This window comes from Dama dama, chromosome 28 (genome assembly GCF_033118175.1).
Source record: "Dama dama isolate Ldn47 chromosome 28, ASM3311817v1, whole genome shotgun sequence".
In the NCBI taxonomy this organism is placed as follows: Eukaryota; Metazoa; Chordata; class Mammalia; order Artiodactyla; family Cervidae; genus Dama; species Dama dama.
The window spans coordinates 17,505,913-17,526,491 of NC_083708.1; the positions used below are offsets into that span (position 1 = coordinate 17,505,913).

The 20,579-nt window shown below is 40.4% G+C and overlaps 1 protein-coding gene across 1 annotated transcript in view; it reads left to right on the forward strand.

Annotated features, from left to right (window-relative positions):
- Nucleotides 1–20,579, forward strand: part of MEI4 (meiotic double-stranded break formation protein 4) — a 188,434-nt gene that overhangs the window by 28,597 nt on the left and 139,258 nt on the right. The window contains exon 2 of the mRNA XM_061131603.1: nt 1,048–1,580. Coding sequence (XP_060987586.1) covers nt 1,048–1,580 — 533 coding nt within the window. The remainder of the gene's footprint in view (nt 1–1,047; nt 1,581–20,579) is intronic.

A 20,579-nucleotide genomic window follows, 5' to 3' on the forward strand; every position in this document is an offset into this window, starting at 1 on the left:
CCTTTTTGTGTTTATGATGACATCTCTGCCAAGGAGTTACATAAAGTTACTAAGTTAAGCCTTAACTGTAATATGTCTCAACTGATCCTCGTGGTTATATATATGGTTTCAAAGATCTATGATATATATGCATACATACACATACATATATATATGCACATACATACAAATATATGTGTGAATATATATATACACAGATCTAGATACATATACTTGGATAATTATAAACAAATACGCATGCATGTATATATAATTTGTTTATATATTTATTTTTGTATATTAGGTCTATGCGTGCATATAGACATAATTTTTCCAGATTATACTCACTGTGAACATTAATACAGTTTTAAATAAAATTATACAGAATGTATATTCTGAGGTTCTTAATCTCTTAAGTTTTTTGTGATTTGGGCTCTACATACATGTCTAATTTAATTAATCTCTTACCTTATATTTTCTGTAAAAGGAACGTGAAACTACTGGTGGGCTCTTATAAGTACAGCATTTTGCTTTGTCTTTTTAAGTCTGTGTGTTTTGCTTACCCTTTGGTCAGTGAAATTCTCTCCTCTTCCCCCTGTTCCTCGAACTTTTAACTTGGAGCTCCTGCTTATATCTTATAAATTAGTTCTCTTACCTCTTCCAGGAGGCACTGACCTAACCTGGGTGTGATGTGCAGTGGCCCCCCTGTTTTCGTAGACACACCTGTTATTCTGCAGGTACCTGTTGGGATCGGTACTAGATGCTGACTTCTACCAGGTTCTCTGGTCTCTCTTCTGTGTCTTTCAGGCATGGCCTTGATGAAAGTTAGTGACCCGACAGTATGTGGGGTTAATCACCGTACTTTCTCCCAGATATGCAACTTTTCTACAGTCAGTCCAAGCAATTTCATTCACTTTTCTCCTCTATGTAATTTTTACATGACAGCTTCTCAGATGTCTAAGAATGTGTTTCATGCTTCATTTAGTGTTTTAAGTTAGAAAAATCAGTGTCTAGTTTGATGAAATGTTAGCCACCAAAAGATAACACTTATATTCTCTTCCATTTCAGGAGACCCATCTTCCCAGGTGCAGGCTCAGGAACCTAAAAGTTCTGAAAGTACACCAACTCTGCTGGAAGATTCTGGGTGTTATTTATCAAGTGAGCAGCAGACGCCCTCAGAGACACCCCAGTGCTTTGGGGAGGGCTGGACCCCCACCCCCTTCTCATCACTGCCCATTGGGAGTAGACCTTGTGCTCCCCCAGAAGAGCCTCTGTCTTCTCACATGCACTTCTTGCAACATCTGCTTGGACTAAAGAACCTGACTAAGTCAGAGCATCTGAAAACAGACTTCAGCCACTTTGAAAATGCCTCTGCCACAATATCAGATTCTGTTCTTCAGTTGCTGGATGGCTTGATCGCTTTTTACCGAGCACCCAAACTTCCTTGTTCAAGCTTTTGGACAGAAGCTATTGATACTTTAGCTAGACTGATTGGTGATTGCAACTTATCTAATCATATTCTTAGAAAGTGTTCCAAAAAGTTGGAAGAGTTTGAGAAGACCCTGCTGCAGGCTATTTTAAGGAACAACCATATCAATCGGGTAAGTAGTACGTTTCTTTTATGTATGAAATAGCGTGTCAGTGATTTGAGTGAGCACACCTAGTGGGTAATGCCTGTTGTGGTCGCTTAGCCTCATGGCCCAGAATCTCCAGCTGGACATTGCTTTGTAGCCATCTGCAGCTCTGACTTGTCCTCACGACCCAGCTTTAGCTTCTGATGAATGGCTTTTTTCTCTGTGTAGATGCCTGTGTTTTAAGCTTGTGCTTCTCCTCTTTGTGGCTCTTTTGTTGCCCAGTCGTGTCTGACTCTTTGCAACCTCATTGACTGCCGCACACCAGGCCTCCCTGTCCATCACCAGTTCCTGGAGCTTGCTCAAACTCATGTCCATTGAGTCAGTGATGCCATCCAACCATCACATCCTCTGTTGTCCCCTTCTCCTCCTGCCCTCAATCTTTCGCAGCATCAGGGTCTTTTCCAGTGAGTCAGTTCTTCCCGTCAGGTGGCCAAAGGATCGAAGTTTCAGCTTCAGCATCAGCCCTTCCAATGAATATTTAGGACAGATCTCCTTTAGGATGGGCTGGTTGGATCTCCTTGCAGTCCAAGGGACTCTCAGGAGTCTTCTCCAGCATCACAGTTCAGAAACATCAATTCTTCGGTGCTCAGCTTTCTCTATAGTCAAACTCTTACATCCGTACATGACTACTGGAAAAACCATAGCTTTAACTACATGGAACTTGGTCAGTAAAGTAATGTCTCTGCTTTTTAATAGACTGTCTAGGTAGGTCATAGCTTTTCTTCCAAGGAGCAAGCATCTTTTAATTTCATGGCTGCAGTCACCATCTGCAGTGATTTTGGAGCCCGAGAAAATAAAGTCTCTCACTGTTTCCATTGTGTCCCCATCTATTTCCCATGAAGTGATGGGACTGGATGCCATGATCTTTGTTTTTTGAATGTTGAATTTTAAGCCAACTTTTTTACTCTCTTTAACTTTCATCAAGAGGCTCTTTAGTTCTTCTTCACTTTTTGCCATAAGGGTGGTGTCATCTGCATATCTGAGGTTATTGATATTTCCCCTGGAAATCTGGCTTCCAGCTTGTGCTTCATACAGCCCAACATTTCGCATGATGTACTTTGCATATAAGTTAAATAAGCAGGGTGACAATACACAGCCTTGACGTACTCCTTCACCGATTTGGAACCCGTCTGTTGTTTCATGTCCAGTTCTGACCGTTGCTTCTGGACCTGAATGCAGATTTCTCAGGAGGCAGGTCAGGTGGTCTGATATTCCCATCTCTTTCAGAATTTTCCATAGTTTGTTGTGATCCACACTGTCAAAGAATTTGGCATAGTCAATAAAGCAGAAGTAGATGTTTTTCTGGAACTCGCTTACTTTTTCGATGATCCAATGGATGTTGGCAATTTGATCTCTGGTTCCTCTGCCTTTTCTAAATTCAGCTTGAACATCTGGAAGTTCACAGTTCATGTACTGTTGAAGCCTGGCTAGTAGAATTTTGAGCATTACTTTGCTAGAGTATATCTAGCAAAGAGATACATGAGTGCATGAGATACATGTGCATGAGATACATGCACTTGTGCAGTAGTTTGAACATTCTTTGGCATGGCCTTTCTTAGGGATTGGAATGAAAACTGACCTTTTCCAGTCCTGAGGACACTGCTGAGTTTTCCAAATGTGCTGGCATATTGAGTGCAGCACTTTCACAGCATCATCTTTTAGGATTTGAAATAGCTCAACTGGAATTCCATCACCTCCACTAGCTTTGTTCGTAGTGATGCTTCCTAATAATAATATGACTTTATTATTATTTTTTGTTTCCCTTGTTTATTTACCATGGTTTTCAAAGGTTGACTCAGGGATTCTTTTATTACAAATGACATTCAGGTAACCTAAAATTGTTTTGCTGCTTGGCTCTTGAGACATAATAGAGAGCTTCTTTTTTGCATGGCTTTATTATCTTCCTGAGTATCTGGTCCTTTTTAAATGCCTTCACATTTTAATCCTTTTTAGTTGAGTACTAAAAATGTCAAAGAGGAGATCAAGAGGTCCATCTAACTTATTTACTATATTTCACTGGGTAAAAGGTTCACAGGGTTATTGGACCTTGTTTTTCTTGACAGCTCTCTGCCCAGCATTTGCTCCCCATGTCATTGTCTAATGCTCAGGTTTTTTTTTTTTTTACAACATAGAGCTTTACCTGAATTTTCCAAACTCTGACAGAGGTGAACTAATAATCCAGTTTGTTGTGCATCCACCTTTTCTTTTCCTTTCTATTAAGATGTAACTTGATCAGTATTATAGAAAACTTTATGATTTAGCTCTTGACATTTTGAAAGATACTGAGCTTTCTGTCTGGGAAGTGGAAATTTCTTTTTCTTCCTAATGTGGTCCATCAGAAACTAAGTGTCAGATTATCCATGGTATATATCTGACATAAATAATTTGTTTCTTGCTGCTGCTGCTGCTAAGTCTTAGTCATGGATAAATGCCTCAAGATACTTAATATTCCTTAATTTGTGTTTTTTTCAATCTTTTTGCTTTGTTCTTTTAATACTACTTTAAACAGGTTTTATGTGACTTGGACCCTTCCAGATACTGTCATTCATATTCCTTATCAGTTACCAGATGATGCAAATATTTTTTGAGCCTAGTTTTTCTCTTAAGGATTGGCCTAAACAATAGTAGTTTTGGAAACTGTGTAGAAGAAGCTTATCATAGTATAGTTTGGTCTGAAGTGTATTTTTATACCATTTATCATGACACAAGTCATGGAAGAATGAGTGAATGCGTGGCTTTGTTGTTTAGCCAGTATATCATTGTCATCTTAGTCTTATGTCTGTCTGGGGAGCTTAACTTGGGTTGAGCTGTCCTCTACTTGTACATACCTCTGCTTTACTTGGAAAGGTAATTGTTGCCATTTAGAGAAAGTAGGGTCATAATTGCTCACTGCATTCACATTTAGGATGATGGTTCATAAATAAATTTTAATGACATTATCTCTGGGGATTTTTTGTCTCCCCGGCAAAAGTACTTTAGATTAAGTCATTCAAACTTTGGTAATTATTGCTACCGTCATCATCATTATTACCATTATCATTTTCTTCCAGGTATATTCATAAGCCTTCTTTAGTAGAAAAATTGAGTAACAATTACTCTTTATAAATGCTTTTCTATGTTTTGTTTAGCTTTCTTTAACTAATAAACAATCTCAAAAAAGAATATATTCTGAAATGAAATGCAGGATGGCTCCTTTTATTATATTTTTATGATACTATTCTTGATTTACTAAAAACCCCATAGTTCAGAGAAAAAAGATATTTTGGAAAAAAACCTGTTTTCATAGTTTGGAAGTACTTGATTAATTATATTTCTTAAAAAACATGACTCATGCTATTGATTTTATTTAACCTTCTTTGTGTGATGTAGAGAAAAGGGTGTAGTATGAATCCTTTACTGTTCTGACTAAGGAATTCATGTATTTATAATTCTTGTACAGCCAGGTTTTAAATAAAATATTCAGCAACATGTTTTCAGTACATTCAATAGTAAAATTTTTCTGACCACAACTTAGTGTTTCTTAAATGATATCAGTAAGAACTTGGTATTTTTCAGAATTTTGAGGCATCGTGGTGAATATTAGCTATATAAGGATTGTGTGTATATATACATATATATGCACAATATATATACATATATATGTTCAAGAAAGAGGAGACTGGAATGAGATATCTTGGAGATTGTTTGGAATAATTCCCGGATAGTAGCTTGGTTAAAATTTATTAATAAATGTAGGGTAAGATATTTGATTCATGACTTTTTTTTAGATTTGGATAAATCTGATTTATTTTTGTGCTTTTTTAATGTAACTTTTCATTATGTTTATTCAATAGCTTTTTTTTTTTAGGAATTATTGTCTTAGTTTCATATCTGTCCTATATTTTTAAGATAGCCAGTAGTAGGACTTGCAGATATAATCTACACTGACATTTGGCAGGTATCAAAGATACCTGGCCTGAAACCAGGTCACCTACAGAGGTCTGCATTGGTCCTGCTCTTGGGGTCCCAGGAAGCAGTCTTGACTTAACTTGGGCTGAGCTGTCTTCTACTTACAGGCCCCGGTATGGCCTTTTCCTCATTTGCCTCTGTGCTTGCTTGGGGTCAGGGAGGTTTCCCTTTGTGTTATTTAATGCCCTTTGTTTGACAGCCTGACCTTCCCTATTTTCTCAACATCAAAATGTGTTAATTTCTGTGATTAGAAATAGCATGAACTAATCCTAGTATTGTATACTATTTCTTCAGAGGCCAGGATATCATCATGGAAGTTTAACACTAGAATGCTTACAGTTGTATTTAGATTTTTCAATAGTATCTTTGTCTTAAATTCTCATTTAGGAAAGTGAATGATGATATGAATTTAAATATCAAAACCTATAGTTATCGTTTAGCTTTTTATATATTTAGTGTATGTTGCTAAATCTTAAGAGACTTAATAATTAGTCGCTTAGAAAATATATTCCTTATTTTTTTAAACCATAAACTCTTGGACATATTCTTTATGAAATTGAAAAATAAAACATTGACTACAAGTAGACATCAAATTAGAGACTTTTGTGTGTATAACGGTCCCCCAGAGATGTCTGCATCCTAAACCCTAGACGTTATGAATATATTATATTGACATCATATATCTTATATGATGGTGGGGGAGGGGCTGGGGAATTAAGTTTGCTATCAGCTGACCTTGGGGTGAGATTAACCTGGATTACCCATGTGGGCTCAGTACTCACAAGGGTCTTTATAAATGAAGGAGGGAGGTAGGAGAGGCAGCATCTAAATCCAGAAGATTTTGAAAATGCTTTGCTGTTTGCTGTGGACACGAAAAAGTTGGCTTCAAACTCAACATTCAAAAACCTAAAATCATGGCATGCAGTCCTATCAGTTTAGTTCAGTTCAGTTCAGTTCAGTCGCTCAGTCATGTCTGACTCTTTGCAACCCCGTGAACCACAGCACGCCAGGCCTCCCTGTCCATCACCAACTCCCGGAGTCCACCCAAACTCATGTCCAGTGTGTCGGTGATGCCATCCAGCCATCTCATCCTATGTCGTCCCCTTCTCCTCCTGCCCTCAATCTTTCCCAGCATCAGGGTCTTTTCAGATGAGTCAGCTCTTTGCATCAGGTGGCCAAAGTACTGGAGTTTCAGCTTCAACATCAGTCTCTCCAATGAACGCCCAGGACAAACTCCTTTAGGATGGACTGGTTGGATCCCACTGCAGTCCAAGGGACTCTCGAGTCTTCTCCAACACCATAGTTCAAAAGCATCAATTCTTCTGTGCTTAGCTTTCTTTAGAGTCCAACTCTCACATCCATACATAACTACTGGAAAAACCATAGCCTTGACTAGATGGATCTGTGTTGGCAAAATAATGTCTCTGCTTTTTAATGTGCTGTCTAGGTTGGTCATAACTTTCCTTCCAAGGAGCAAATGTCTTTTAATTTAATGGCTGCAATCATCATCCACAGTGATTTTGGATCCCAGGAAAATAAAGTCAGCCACTGTTTCCATTGTTTCCCCATCTATTTGCCATGAAGTGATGGGACCAGATGCCATGATATTAGTTTTCTGAATGTTGAGCTTTAAGCCAACTTTTTCACTCTCTTCTTTCACTTTCATCAAGAGGCTCTTTAGTTCTTCACTTTCTGCCACAAGGGTGTCATCTGCATATCTGAGGTTATTGATATTTCTCCCAGCAATCTTGATTCCAGTTTGTGCTTCTTCTAGTCCAGCATTTCTCATGATGTACTCTGCATATAAGTTAAATAAGCACGGTGACCATATACAGCCTTGATGTACTCTTTTTCCTATTTGGAACCAGTCTGTTGTTCCATGTCCAGTTCTAACTGTTGCTTCTTGAAGAATTTTCCACAGTTTATTGTGATCCACACAGTCAAAGGCTTTGGCATAGTCAATAAAGCAGAAATAGATGTTTTTCTGGAACTCTCTTGCTTTTTTGATGATCCAGCAGATGTTGGCAATTTGATCTCTGGTTCCTCTGCCTTTTCTAAAATCAGCTTGAACATCTGGAAGTTCACGGTTCCCATATTGCTGAAGCCTGTCACATCATGGCAAATAGATGGGGAAAAAGTGGAAGCAGTTATAGACTTTATTTTGGGGGGATCAAAAATCAGTGCAGATGGTGACTGCAACCATGAAATTAAAACACACTTTTTTCTTGGAAGAAAAACTATGACCAACTTAGACAGCATATTAAAAAGCAGAGACATTACTTTACTGACAAAGGTCTGTCTAGTCAAAGCTATGGTTTTTCCAGTAGTCCTGTATGGATGTGAGAGTTGGACTATAAAGAAAGCTGAGAGCTGAAGAATTGATGCTTTTGAACTGTGGTGTTGGAGAAGACTCTTGAGAGTCCTTTGTACTGCAAGGAGATCCCAGTCAATCCTAAAGGAGATCAGTCCTGAATATTCATTGGAAGGACTGATGCTGAAGCTGAAACTCCAATACTTTGGCCACCTGATGCTAAGAACTGATTCATTGGAAAAGACCCTGATGCTGGGAAAGATCGAAGGCAGGAGGAGAAGGGGTCAGTAGAGGATGAAATGGTTGGATGGCATCACCGACTTGATGGACATGAGTTTTAGTCTTGGAGTTGGTGATGGACATGGAAGCCTGGCGTGCTGCAGTCCATGGGATGACAGAGAGTTGGACACAACTGAGCGACTGAACGGAACTGACCTGTGCAGATGAAAGAGGGGACCATGAGCTAGGAAATGCAGGCTGGAAAAAGGACGTGGGGACTGACCACCACAAGGAGCACAAGCCTGCTGGCCCCTTCACTTTGGGCCATTGAGACTCCTTCAGACTTCTGACCTCCAGAACTGTAATGGAATAAGTGTGTGTTTTTTAAGACACTAAGTTTATGGCAGATTGATAAAACAGCAACAGAAAAAATAGACTGTTTACACAATTTTTATAGTGTTTTCACATCCATTCAATTCAGTTCAGCCACTCAGTCGTGTTGGACTCTTTGCGACCCCATGAATCGCAGCACGCCAGGTCTCCCTGTCCATTACCAGCTCCCAGAGTTTACTCAAACTCATGTCCATCGAGTAGGTGATGCCATCCAACCATCTCATCCTCTGTCTTCCCCTTCTCCAGCCTTCAGTCTTTCCCAGCATAAGGCTCTCTTCGAATGAATCAGTTCTTTGCATCAGGTGGCCAAAGTATTACCTCATAATATATCCTCACGGTAACTCCGTGAGATAGGCACGGTTGCCATTCTTATTCCCATTTGATAGACAGGAAGAATGAGGCTCCGAGAGTTTTGCCCGAGGCCACACCGCTGTCCGGGCCGTGAACACTGGCCCTCGCGGCAGGCTCGCACGTGGCCGTGTCCTCGGCATGCTCCGTCCTTAGAACCTCACATCGGGAAGCTGCCCGGACCCCAGGGTGTCTGCCACTTCACCTGCAGTCTCCTGCCCCTTGCTGGTGGGCTTCTGATGCTTGTCCCCTCCCGTCGGAGTCCGGACTCCGCTGAGCCCCGTCCTCTGATCGCCCCCACCGCCGCCTCACCACGGTCAGGACCTTTAACGAGGGCTGGAATCCCCGCATCTGGGCGGAAGCCCGCCCGGCCGCCTCGGCCTCTGCCGTCTCTCCAGTCCGCCCGATCCCGCTTCGCTGGGTCCGCAGAGACGTGTGCGCTGTCCGAGGCCTTGCTGCTCCATCCCTGACCCGGTGCCGGTGCCGCGGGGCCTGCTGAGCCTCCGGCTCTCTGGCTGTTCCCCCGGCCTTCCAGATGGAGCGTGGGTTCACAGAGGAGCCTTCCCTCGTCCCCTGCCTCTGTCTCCCGTTCCTCTTGCTGATGAAGTCGCCTTCCCGTGGATTCACCGCCTCCACGCTCTGCGGGAGCTCCTGAGTGTGTTCGTCCTCCCGCAGAATCCGGCCTCCGGGCCTCAGGCCAGCCCGGCCCCTCTCCCTGTCCCCGCTGCTCGTGTGCCGTCTGCTGGCGATTGGGGGGTCTGGTTATAGTTGGGGTGGGTGGAGAGTTTAGGCTCCTCACTGGGCTTTGCTCCCCTGGTGGGCCGAGCCACAGTTTTTCCCTCTGATATTTGGCAGCTGTAGGGAGAGTATCTTTTACCATCTAGCTAGGACGCCCCTTTTCTATCCTTTGGCTGGGAGAGCAGTCTTTTATTGTTGATTTTGTCTGTGCCCATTGGCATTTCCGGGCTGTTGGCTTTTTTTAGCTCCAAATCTGGGATAAAGGAGACAAAAACTAAACCAGATCTATTGTTTGTTTTTGAAGGTGCTTCCATACTGTTGTCCATAGTGGCTGTACCAATTTTCATTCCCACCAATAGTGTAACCGAGTTCCCTTTTCTCTATACCCTCTCAGCCCCACCATCAGGCATATATCCAGAGAAAGCCATAATTTAAGAAGATACATCTACCCCGGTATTCCTAGCAGCACTATTACAATAGCCAAGGCATGAAAACCACCAAAATGACTATTGGCAGACAAATGAATAAAGAAAATGTGGAATATATATACAGTGGAATATTACTCAGCCATAAAAAGAATGAAATCATGCCATTTGTAGCAACGTGGATGAACCTAGAGATTCTCACACTAAGTGAAGTAAGTCAGCAGAGGAAGAGAGATATCAGTATCGTTTATATGTAGAGTCTAGAAAAGTGGTACAAATGAGTTTATTTATGAAAGAAATGGAATCACAGATGTAGAAAACAAACTTAAGCTTACCATGGGGGAAGTGGTGGAGGGGAGGAACAAACTGGGAGATCGGAACTGACATATACACATTATATATGTACAGTGTATAAAATGACCAACAGGTACTGACTGTGTAGCGCAGGAAACTATGTACTCAGTGTTTTGTAATAACCTGCAAGGGAAAATAATCTGTAAGAGAATATGTTATATATATAACATATTATATATATATATATATATATGTTTTATATATTATATGTATATATATATATAACTGAATTACTTTTCTATGCACCTGAAACTAACACAACATTGTAAATCAATTATCCTTCAATTAAAAAAAAAAAAAACACCAAAGTAATAACAAAAAAAGGAAAAGGAAACGAGAGAACTCACCACCTAGTTCTTCCTTTGGGTCTAAGGTTCATAGTCTGTCTGCCTGTAAGTCTTCTTGGATGTGTTTTTAAATACAACGCCCAGGGTTTTTAGTTGTACTTAGTGAGAGGATGAGAGATACACAAGTCCATTTCCCAGAAATGGAAACCTGTGCCGTGTTTTTAAAATGCACGCCATCGCGTGTTATTAGGACCAAGAGCCTGCCCAGCTGGCGTCACCCAGCCCTCCATCCCACCGAGACACCACGGCCGGATCTGTACTCCTGTTTTGCCACCACTTAGACCTGTGCTTTTACATAAAAGGCTTATGCTGCTGTTTCTCAGGTTATTTATTTATTTTTTTATCTATTCACTTTGTATCACAGAAGACAAAAATTTATGTCTTATGCCTGCCCTCTTCCAGTCATAGTTTTATCATAAGTTGTGGTTAAATCAGTATTACATATTACATATGTATATTATATAAATATGTAAATTTTTAGCACTGAAACATCCTTTTTCATTTCCTTTTTATACAACTTTTTATTTTTTCTTAGGATTTTTTTTTCCATTTGCTTACCTATAATTGATGCCTCTTTCAGATACTTTGACAGGGTTGTAAACATCCTCTCAGTATGGCCAAACAAATTAAGTCATTTATCAGTTCCACCTTTTATTTATTTATTTTTAAGGCACACCTTCCGGAGCCCTCCATCTTCCTCTTCTAATCTGGGCTGAGCTTTCTGTGTCTCTGCCCAGCTTTATTCCACGGGCTTCTTTTAATCACCGCCCTAGGAATTCTCTTTGCTGCTTTCTTATTCTGCATCTCATAGTCTCTAGGTCTCATATATTCCTTTTCTTAATTTATAACTTCATTTAGGTGATGCACATTCTTTGAGCTCACTTAGAATGGATACCTGGGATGTAAACTTTAAAAAATGTTTGTTTACTTAAAATACTTTTATCCCAACTTTAAATTTTATTGGGGAATTAGGATAGATTTGTCTGGTTCGAAATCATTTTTTTCCATAGAATGTAAAACACTTTTCTACTCACTTCTGGATTCTAGTGTTCCTGTTGAGATTTCCAGCGTAATTCTAATTGTAATTCCTTTCATGTGGCCTTTCTCCTATGCTCACACACCCAGAGAAGCACTTAGGGTCCTTTTTGTTCTTATTGTTTTGTAAACCACAGGCTTCCCATTTGGATCTGTCTGCCGAGCAGGAGACATGGGTTCGATCCCTGGGCCTGGAAGATCCCCGAGGAAGGAGATGGCAACCCATCCCAGTATTCTTGCCTGGGAAATTCCACGGACAGAGGAGTCTGGCAGGCTCCAGTCCATGGGGTCGCAGAAGAGTCGGACATGGCTTAGGGACTACACAACAGCCACAACCCCTGGATGGGGTAGCTCAGTGTGGGTCTTTTAAAATGCTTTTCCTTGGGTCCTTGGTGGGCCTTTGAATCAGGGATTTCATTTTTCAGTTCTGAAAAAGTTTCTGAACAGTTTTTCTCACTTATTTTTTCCTTTTACTTTTTCTCTATCCTTTTTTCATTGGAACAGTTCTTGGTCTAATCCTCTAGATTTCTTTTTGACTTGGATTGTTTATTCATTTTATTTTTGTTTTTCCTAGGAGATTTCCTCAGCTTTTCTTTTAGCCAATCAATTGAAGTTATATTTCTACTCAAATATTAGTAGTTTCTATGACTATTCTCTTAATTGTTCCTGTTTATAGCTCCCAGTTCTTATTTTATATATGATAATATGTAAAATATTTGTATTTTCCTTGTGCCCTGCTTTGCCTCTATTTTCTTCTAGTCTTAATTTCCCCATCTGCATTGATCACTGTTTTTCCTAGTTGAGACTTTCCAGTGCCTTGAAGCATAATAACCTGGAAGATGGGCAGATTTAGGGGGCCGCCTAACTTGGGGGAAGTGCGCATGCTGCTTGCAGAAGCACTGAGGCAGGGGGCGGCTTGGAGAGCCCTGGAGCTGCTTCAGCTTGCAGGGTTTGGTTGGGAAGGAGTGGAGCTTAGCAAGACATGAACCTGACACGATGGAGAAGGTCAAGTAATGATGGTTCTTGCATGTTTTGTTAAAATACTTGAGTTTCTTCTATAAGCCTGAGGTCTCGAGGTGTACAATTTAAAATTGCATGCACAATTTTGTCTGTAGGAGCATCTTGTTCCTAGGAAGGCACCCATCATTTTCATGTTACCCTGAAATACTACTGCAATCCCCAAAGTAAAAGACCCCTGGGAAACCACTGAGATTGATTTGCACAGCCCACCCAAATAAATGCCCTTTCATCCAAATTCTACCCCTTTTCAAAACATGGCTCAAATCTCACTTCACTCATAAAGTCTTTATCAATTTGATCCTGAAACGGGCTCCTCTTTTGAACTCCTATAGCAGTTATTGTCTGTGTAATTCACTTTTCAGTTTGCTGTATGCTGTCTCATTTTACCTTATCTAGTATGGCTTGGATTTTTTAAATATTTTATTAGACCTGTCAAATATTTTTATTGCAGGCATGAGTAGCTAAAGTTAGCATCCCACAGATGTTGTTTACTAACACTGGCCTTTGAAAGGTAACTTGTTGGGTTCCACATGTATGAAAGGAAGACAGTAGGTGGTTTCCTTACAGGGCTGTTGGGAATTTTCAATGAATAGATACACATGAAGTGCTTATTAGCATGATACCTGATACCATGTAGTCTTCTGAGGAAGGGGCCCTATCCTGTTTTCTCCACTATTCCTAATACAATGCTGAGCTCATTTTCGGAGCAGAAGGAACTATCTCTTTGAATTGAAGAAGACAGTGAAAACAAATGACAGGTTAAACTTTATATACCCCCATACATACAAGTACCATCTTCTGTCTTTTGATCAAATTTTTTGTGTTTAAAGCCTAGTGATATGGATGGCCCTAGAGTCTGTCGTACAAAGTGGAAGTCAGAAAGAGAAAGACAAATATCAGATATGAATGCATATATACAGAATCTAGTAAAAGGCCCAGGTGAACTTATTTGCAGGGCAGGAATAGAGGCGCAGGCATGGAGAACGGGCTTGTGGACACAGTGGGGGAAGGGGAGAGTGGGCTGAAATGGGAGTAGCACTGACATATATACACGACCAGCTGCAAGGCAGATAGCTAGTGGCCCGCGGCTCTATAGATGGGGAGCTCAGTGCTCTGTGGTGACCTAGGTGGGTGGGATGAGGGGTGGGAGGCTCAGGAGGGAGGGGATGTGTGTACATACAGGCGATTCACTTTGTTGTACATCAGAAACTAACACAGCATCGTAAAGCAATTATACTCCAGCAATAAAAGCATAAATGAATAAAATAAAACCTTCCTGAGCATCAGCTCTAACTGATGTTGAAGCCTCCACGTAGCAGCAGGCATCATCTCTGTTGTCACTGGCATTGCTTTCAGCAACCACAGCCTCCCATTGACTGATAAGCTTACTAGCAGGTTTCATGGATTTTTCTATTTTAATTATAGAAAATCTGTGTTAATTAGTAATAACTGTTCGACTGGCATGCTTTCACTTACTCTCTGCACCCATCCCTTCCTGCTGAGCTGTATTATGTCTCTGCCACGGGGTGTGGTAGCTGTTGATTCCCCTAGACTGTCATTTTTGCCTAGATCACCAATGATGTGGCTTTCAGGCATTTATAGATAAATCTGAAGATATGTCTCATGAAATCAAATGTCTTTATTCACCAGTATGTGTTTTCTAGTTCTGTCTTAAAGCTCAGTCATGCCACAATCATATCAACTGGTAAAACATATTAATTTTTTAATTCATTTGTGTTCGGGTAGCAGTATTTGTTTTATCTTTGCCTGCTGAGTTAGGGCATCACTGTAGTAATACAGACGTTTACTCCTGTACAGACTTTCCAGAAAGCTTTACCTTCTGTTTTTGTTAAAGAAGGTCTTCATCAGTTTCTTGAAGCTTGCCTCGTGGATTTTTAATGGTACCCACAATCTGCTTTGTTCTAGGATACTCCTGGGAAATAGAAGTTGTGTCTAAGTTTAAGGCTCCATGCCTCATTGCATCCCTGTGCAGGGTTGTGTCTAAAAAAAAAAATCTGGGCTAATATTCCTGCAGTTGTACTTTAATTTAATAGGCATTTACTGAAACGAGTTGTAACATAAACTAAAATCTTGATACTCATTTGATCACTGCATAAATCAGACATTCTTTGGGTTTACAAAGAAGTGTTTAACTTGCGGTGCTCATGTAGAGGAAAGAGGAATAGACAGAACAGAACGTAGTTTGGTTTACTTTCAAGGTATAGTTTATCTCTTCCTAAGATAATTTAGCAGCAGTCTGCCTTCATGTTACACTTCGTAGCTTGGGAAGCACCTTCACCAGGAGTTTATTTTCTCTTCTTGCAGCAGCACTGTGTTTCTGGTTGTTACTACTGTCTTCAGTTTCTAGAGGAAAAAAATTGAAGATAGGTTAAAGGACTCGTTACTTAATTTACTTAATTAGATACTTAATCAACCAGTCACGGAAGAGCTGAATCTCAGACCTATAGCTGTGACCACAGATTCTTTCCCTCTTTCTACTATATCTTATTTCCATCATTCGTTTAAAAAAATTATCCATACAAGAAGAAGTAAACTGACTTCAGTTTATGGGATAGCAAAAAAATCCATTTGAAATCAAAGACCTTAGCAGTATTTCTCTCAATTTTATAAGAAGAATATTTATTTATAGTTTGCTAGGATAAGTTTCTGCATTTTATTCTGTGCACAGGTTATATTTATAGAAAGGAAAATAAAGCTCCTGCTCTGCGTTATGATATAAGGTCACTGTTCCTTTGTTTTCTCTTTATTGGCTATAAATAACACTCTGTTGGAGACTTTATAATAGCATATTGAGTCTTAGAGCACTAGTGTCTAATTGAATATAAACTATGTGGTTTTGCTTGTGTCTGCATAAAAATGAAAATGTCTTCCTTCCTGTTTTAATAATTTGTATGAAGTACATTTATATTTTGATGTTTATAAGTTTATAAATAGGAATTTGACACTATCTTTTTTTTTTTTTTTTTGGTGTATTTTTCTCATTGAGTTCCAAATCTGCATCAAGTACCCACCGCACTTAGTTATCAATCTTTTAAGGGTTGGGAAAGCTTAAATCAAAGCTCTCAAATATGAGACTTGGAAAAATCGAACAATCCCGAGAACGTTAAAATCGCTTTCTCATTGTTTATAAGCAACAATGATTTTGAAGCAGAACATTTTACTTTGAGCGTATGATTAACCATTAATCCCTTTGCTTGTTTTTCCTGTGGTATTTTTCATGTGCAGGGCCTATAATATGAAAAATAGTACCCCTCCCATGGGCTGGGTTCTGTCAGAGATACTGGATGTCCTGTGCTTGACTAACGAGACACAGTCTCAGACTTGAAAGTGAAAGTAGCTAATACTCTAGATAGCTATAGAGTAACGTGGCTTCCTACGTGGCGCTAGTGGTAAAGAACCCACCTGCCAGTGCAGAAGACTTAAGAGAGGCAGGTTCGATCCCTGGGTCGGGAAGATCCCCTGGAGAAGGGCATGGCAGCCCACTCCAGTGTTCTTGCCTGGGAAATCCCATGGACAGTGGAGCCTTGCATGGGGTCTCAAAGAGGTGGACACGACTGAAGTGACTCAGCACACACACATAAAATAACAGCTGCATAAAAAGAAATGACAAGGGTAAATGGGAGAGAATAGAAGAAAAGACCTAATTTAAATTGGTGAGACATGCAAGGCCTCCTGGAGGAAGTATAAATAGAATTAGAGGGAGTTTGGAGTAAGGACTTTGATGCCAGTGGTCATGGTGTGTCCCTGAGATAGGGTGGGTGTGTGATTGGAGGCAGGTGCTCCAGTTGAGAGTGGAGAGGGCAGGGTTGTGTAATAAGTTTGGGAAAGTATGGACTGGAAGGCACTTGGAGGTTACATCCTGTATTCGTTTCCGGGGGCTGCTGAAACAAATGATCACAGTCTCCAAGGCTTAACAATGGAAATTTATTCTCTCACAGTGTTGGTGGCCAGAAATCTGAAATAAAGGTGTCTTCTTGTGGAGGTGTAGGGGAGAATGTGTTCCTTGCCTCTTGCAAATTCTGGTGGCTTCTGGCCATGCTGGGTAGTGGCTGCATCTGGCTCTGTTCCATCTTCACTGTATGTCCAAGCTTCCTGTGCCTCTTACTTCTGAGGATAATGGTGATGGCATTTAGGGGCTTCCTAAACAATCCAGGATGCTCTCTTCATTTCAAGATCCTTTACTTAATCACCATCACAAAGACCTTATTATTATTTTTTTTGTAAATAAAATGGTGACATTCACATATTACAGGGACTTGATATGATATCGTTTGAGGGCCTACCACACCTATCTGGAGTTTATTTCCACTCTTACCCTTTGACCTTATTAAAATATCTTTCTTTGTCTACATGCCTGCCATGCATGTGTTATGCATGCTTCACCCCTTAACCAGGGCTGCGTCTCATCTCATCCCCCTTGCCCGGAATAGGCATGTAGGCATTTGAGCCCATTGAGGTCCCAGGAGAGGCTTTCTCTGGGCTTCTGGGGAAGTGTCTTCTCATTCTCTGAAAGATACCTAAAAGCGAGTCTATCCTTTCCTCTGGCTACTGTCTTGTGAAGATGCAAAGCTGAGACTCACAGTCATCGTGCTCTCATCTGAAGGACGGAACAGATAGCTAAAGGAGGGTAAACTCCAGAGAATCACAGGGAATCCAGCCAGAACTAGTCAACCCTGCAGCCTTCACAGTCTCTGGATTTCCATTCATAGAAGTCAGCGCATTTCATTAGCATTTAAAGAGATTTGAGTTGGGGTTTATGCAGCTGGGGGCCCACAGCATCTCTTGGATGGGCTGTGGCAAGGAATTTGGATTTTATTTGCTATGAAATGGAAGTCTTTGATTTAGATTTCAAAGCCTTACTGAATATCATTGGGGTAACTGATTAGAAGGGACAGGAGGTGGGGTAGAGAAGCTATTTAAGTCATGTTGCAGTCCAGGTGACTGGATGGGGGTTTACACTAGGGTGGTAAAGGTAGAAATGAGAATAGTTGTACAGATCTAAAATATATACTGAAGACAAACGTATGTACTGCAGGATTTCTCATTAAAGTTGGTAGACTGGGGACAGATATCTATGTGGCTTCTACCTGATTAAAACAATAGTAAAGGACTTTTTAAAATTTATTTATTTATTTTTTTTTTGGCTTTTAGGGAATTGCAAATTTTATTTATTTATTTATTTATTTTTTTTGTCAGTATTATTACCTGAAACTTTTTTTTTTTTTAATTATTATTATTTTTTTTTCCAGTGGGTTTTGTCATACATTGATATGAATCAGCCATGGATTTACATGTATTCCCAATCCCGATCCCCCCTCCCACCTCCCTCTCCACCCGATTCCTCTGGGTCTTCCCAGTGCACCAGGCCGGAGCACTTGTCTCGTGCATCCCACCTGGGCTGGTGATCTGTTTCACCATAGACAGTATACATGCTGTTCTTTTGAAATATGCCACCCTCACATTCTCCCACAAAGTTCAAAAGTCTGTTCTCTATTTCTGTGTCTCTTTTTCTGTTCTGCATATAGGGTTATCGTTATCACCTTTCTAAATTCCATATACATGTGTCAGTATGCTGTAATGTTCTTTATCTTTCTGGCTTACTTCACTCTGTATAATGGGCTCCAGCTTCATCCATCTCATTAGGACTGGTTCAAATGACTTTTTTTTAAAAAGGCATAATCATACGGGGGATATGGGAAACCAGACAATAGCAACTAACTATTAGAAGCTGGAAAGGACTTGAACAATTGGTAAATGCCTTAGCAGATCTGAGAAAACAGAATGGTAAGGACCTTTTGAGAAAGCTATTATCCAAACTAATTTTCACAGTAGACTTGCCAAAGACCTAGAAATTAGCTTTGTTAGTTACCTCTGGAAGAGGAAATGGAGGCCAGGTGCTGGAAGGTAAAATAAGGAGGTTTGGTCAGAAGTGTACTCGGGAAGCATTAGAGCCCAGGGCCAAGGACAGCGCCCCCTGCACACCCCCCACCCCCTCCCGCACACCTTACATGGCAGGGATGGGCCAGTCCCACAGCTGGAGGAAGCCTAGAGGTTTACTCTCTGGAAATAGTAGTAGTAGTAGCAGTAATAATAAGACATCCTACTGGTAAAATTAGAATTAGAGGGTACAAGTGCTGTATTTTTTAAACGGGAATTAAATAAACACACATGTACAGTTGTTGATACCTCCCTAGCTTTCTTATCCCATTTAACTCCAAAACACTCGGAACAAGACCTTTAACTCTCAGACAGCAGATGAGACATTTTTCTGGGAACCCTGGACATCCTAGAGGAAACACATGGGTGTGCTGAGATCAGTTTCCCTAAAGGAAACAACACCAGAGCGCTCTGCCCTCAGGCTTGGTGCACTGGCCCTGCCCACAGACCAGAGCTTCTGTCAGCTTTCAGTCCTGGCACTAAGACGCAGGGTTAGCAGGTTTCTGAGAGAAGTGTCTTAATATGAAAGTTAGATCCTGAAAATAATGCGGTGAATTCAGAGAGCAGACAGAGAGGCAGGGGAGATCTTCTAGAATGTACGGGAAATAAGTAATAGAAAATCAGTGAGCAAAAGAAAACCGGAGGGCTGATTTTTAGAGTTGAACATTTGAATAATGGAGTTCCAGAAAGAGGGAAGAAGAAAATAAGAAGAATTTGTTGAAGATACAATTTAAGAAATTTCCCCAAAGTGAAAAACCTGCATTTCTAGATCATCAGCCTACCAAGTACCCTGTACTTGGAGGAAAATAAACTTAAACTGAGGCTGACACCATGAAATTTCAGAATACTAGTTCAAAGAAATGATATGCTTCCAGAGAGAAGAGGAAAAAAGTTTAAAGTTTACAAGCCAAATACCAGGAATATGCATATTTCAGATTTTTCAAAAGCAAAAACAGCAGAAGAATTGAAGACAGTGAAATCTTATCAGATATTTTCCAGGAAATTTATTTCCAGCTCAGGATTCAGTACTTGATCAAACTATCAATCACGTGTAAGAGTAAATGAAGGTATTTTGAGGCATATTAGGTCTAAAGTTATACCTCCCATGTATGTACTCTTTCTCAAGGCACTGTTAGATGATATTCTCTCACAAAATGAGCTGGTGAACCAAGAATAGAAGGCAGGAAATACAGGAAACTGAAGAACAACACACAACGGGAGGTACTGATGGTGAGGGAAATTTCAGGATGACTGTACCGCACAGGCCTTAGAGAGCAACCTCATGGACTGAAGTCAGAGATGCTAGCAGAGAGCCTTTAAGAAAGTAAGACTGACAGAATACACAGTGTAGGAATATCTTCAGAGTGAATTAAGACAGTTGTAGAAGAATTTGGGGTGGAATTTTATTGTATGTGTAGAAATTAACCAATGAATAAAAACACTTATTAATTTCAAGTAAATGTGCATCAAAAAGAAAAATATATAATGATCTGTGTGGCTTGGCTATGCATAGTGTTTACATAGTTACCATGATATAAACATAGAGTAAATATCAGTCCAAAATCATGGGTGAAAAGTATATGAATGTGAGAGAGACAGAGAAAGAGAGAGAGAGAGAAAGAGAGAGAGGAGGAGGTTGAGAAAGGAGTTGAATGCAGGGCAAAGACAGATAGTCCCTTTCATGGAAGGGAAAACCATTGTTTTTTAAGAAGTATGTTATTTATAATAGTGAAGGTAAGTACCAAAAGAATCACCTAGAAGAGTTTCAAATGAGAGTGACGTTAGAGGGTGGTAGAGTCCTACTCTGTTTGGATGCTGTGCAACTGTCATAGACAATATATGCTTGACCCGCTTTAATAAAAGTGAAAAC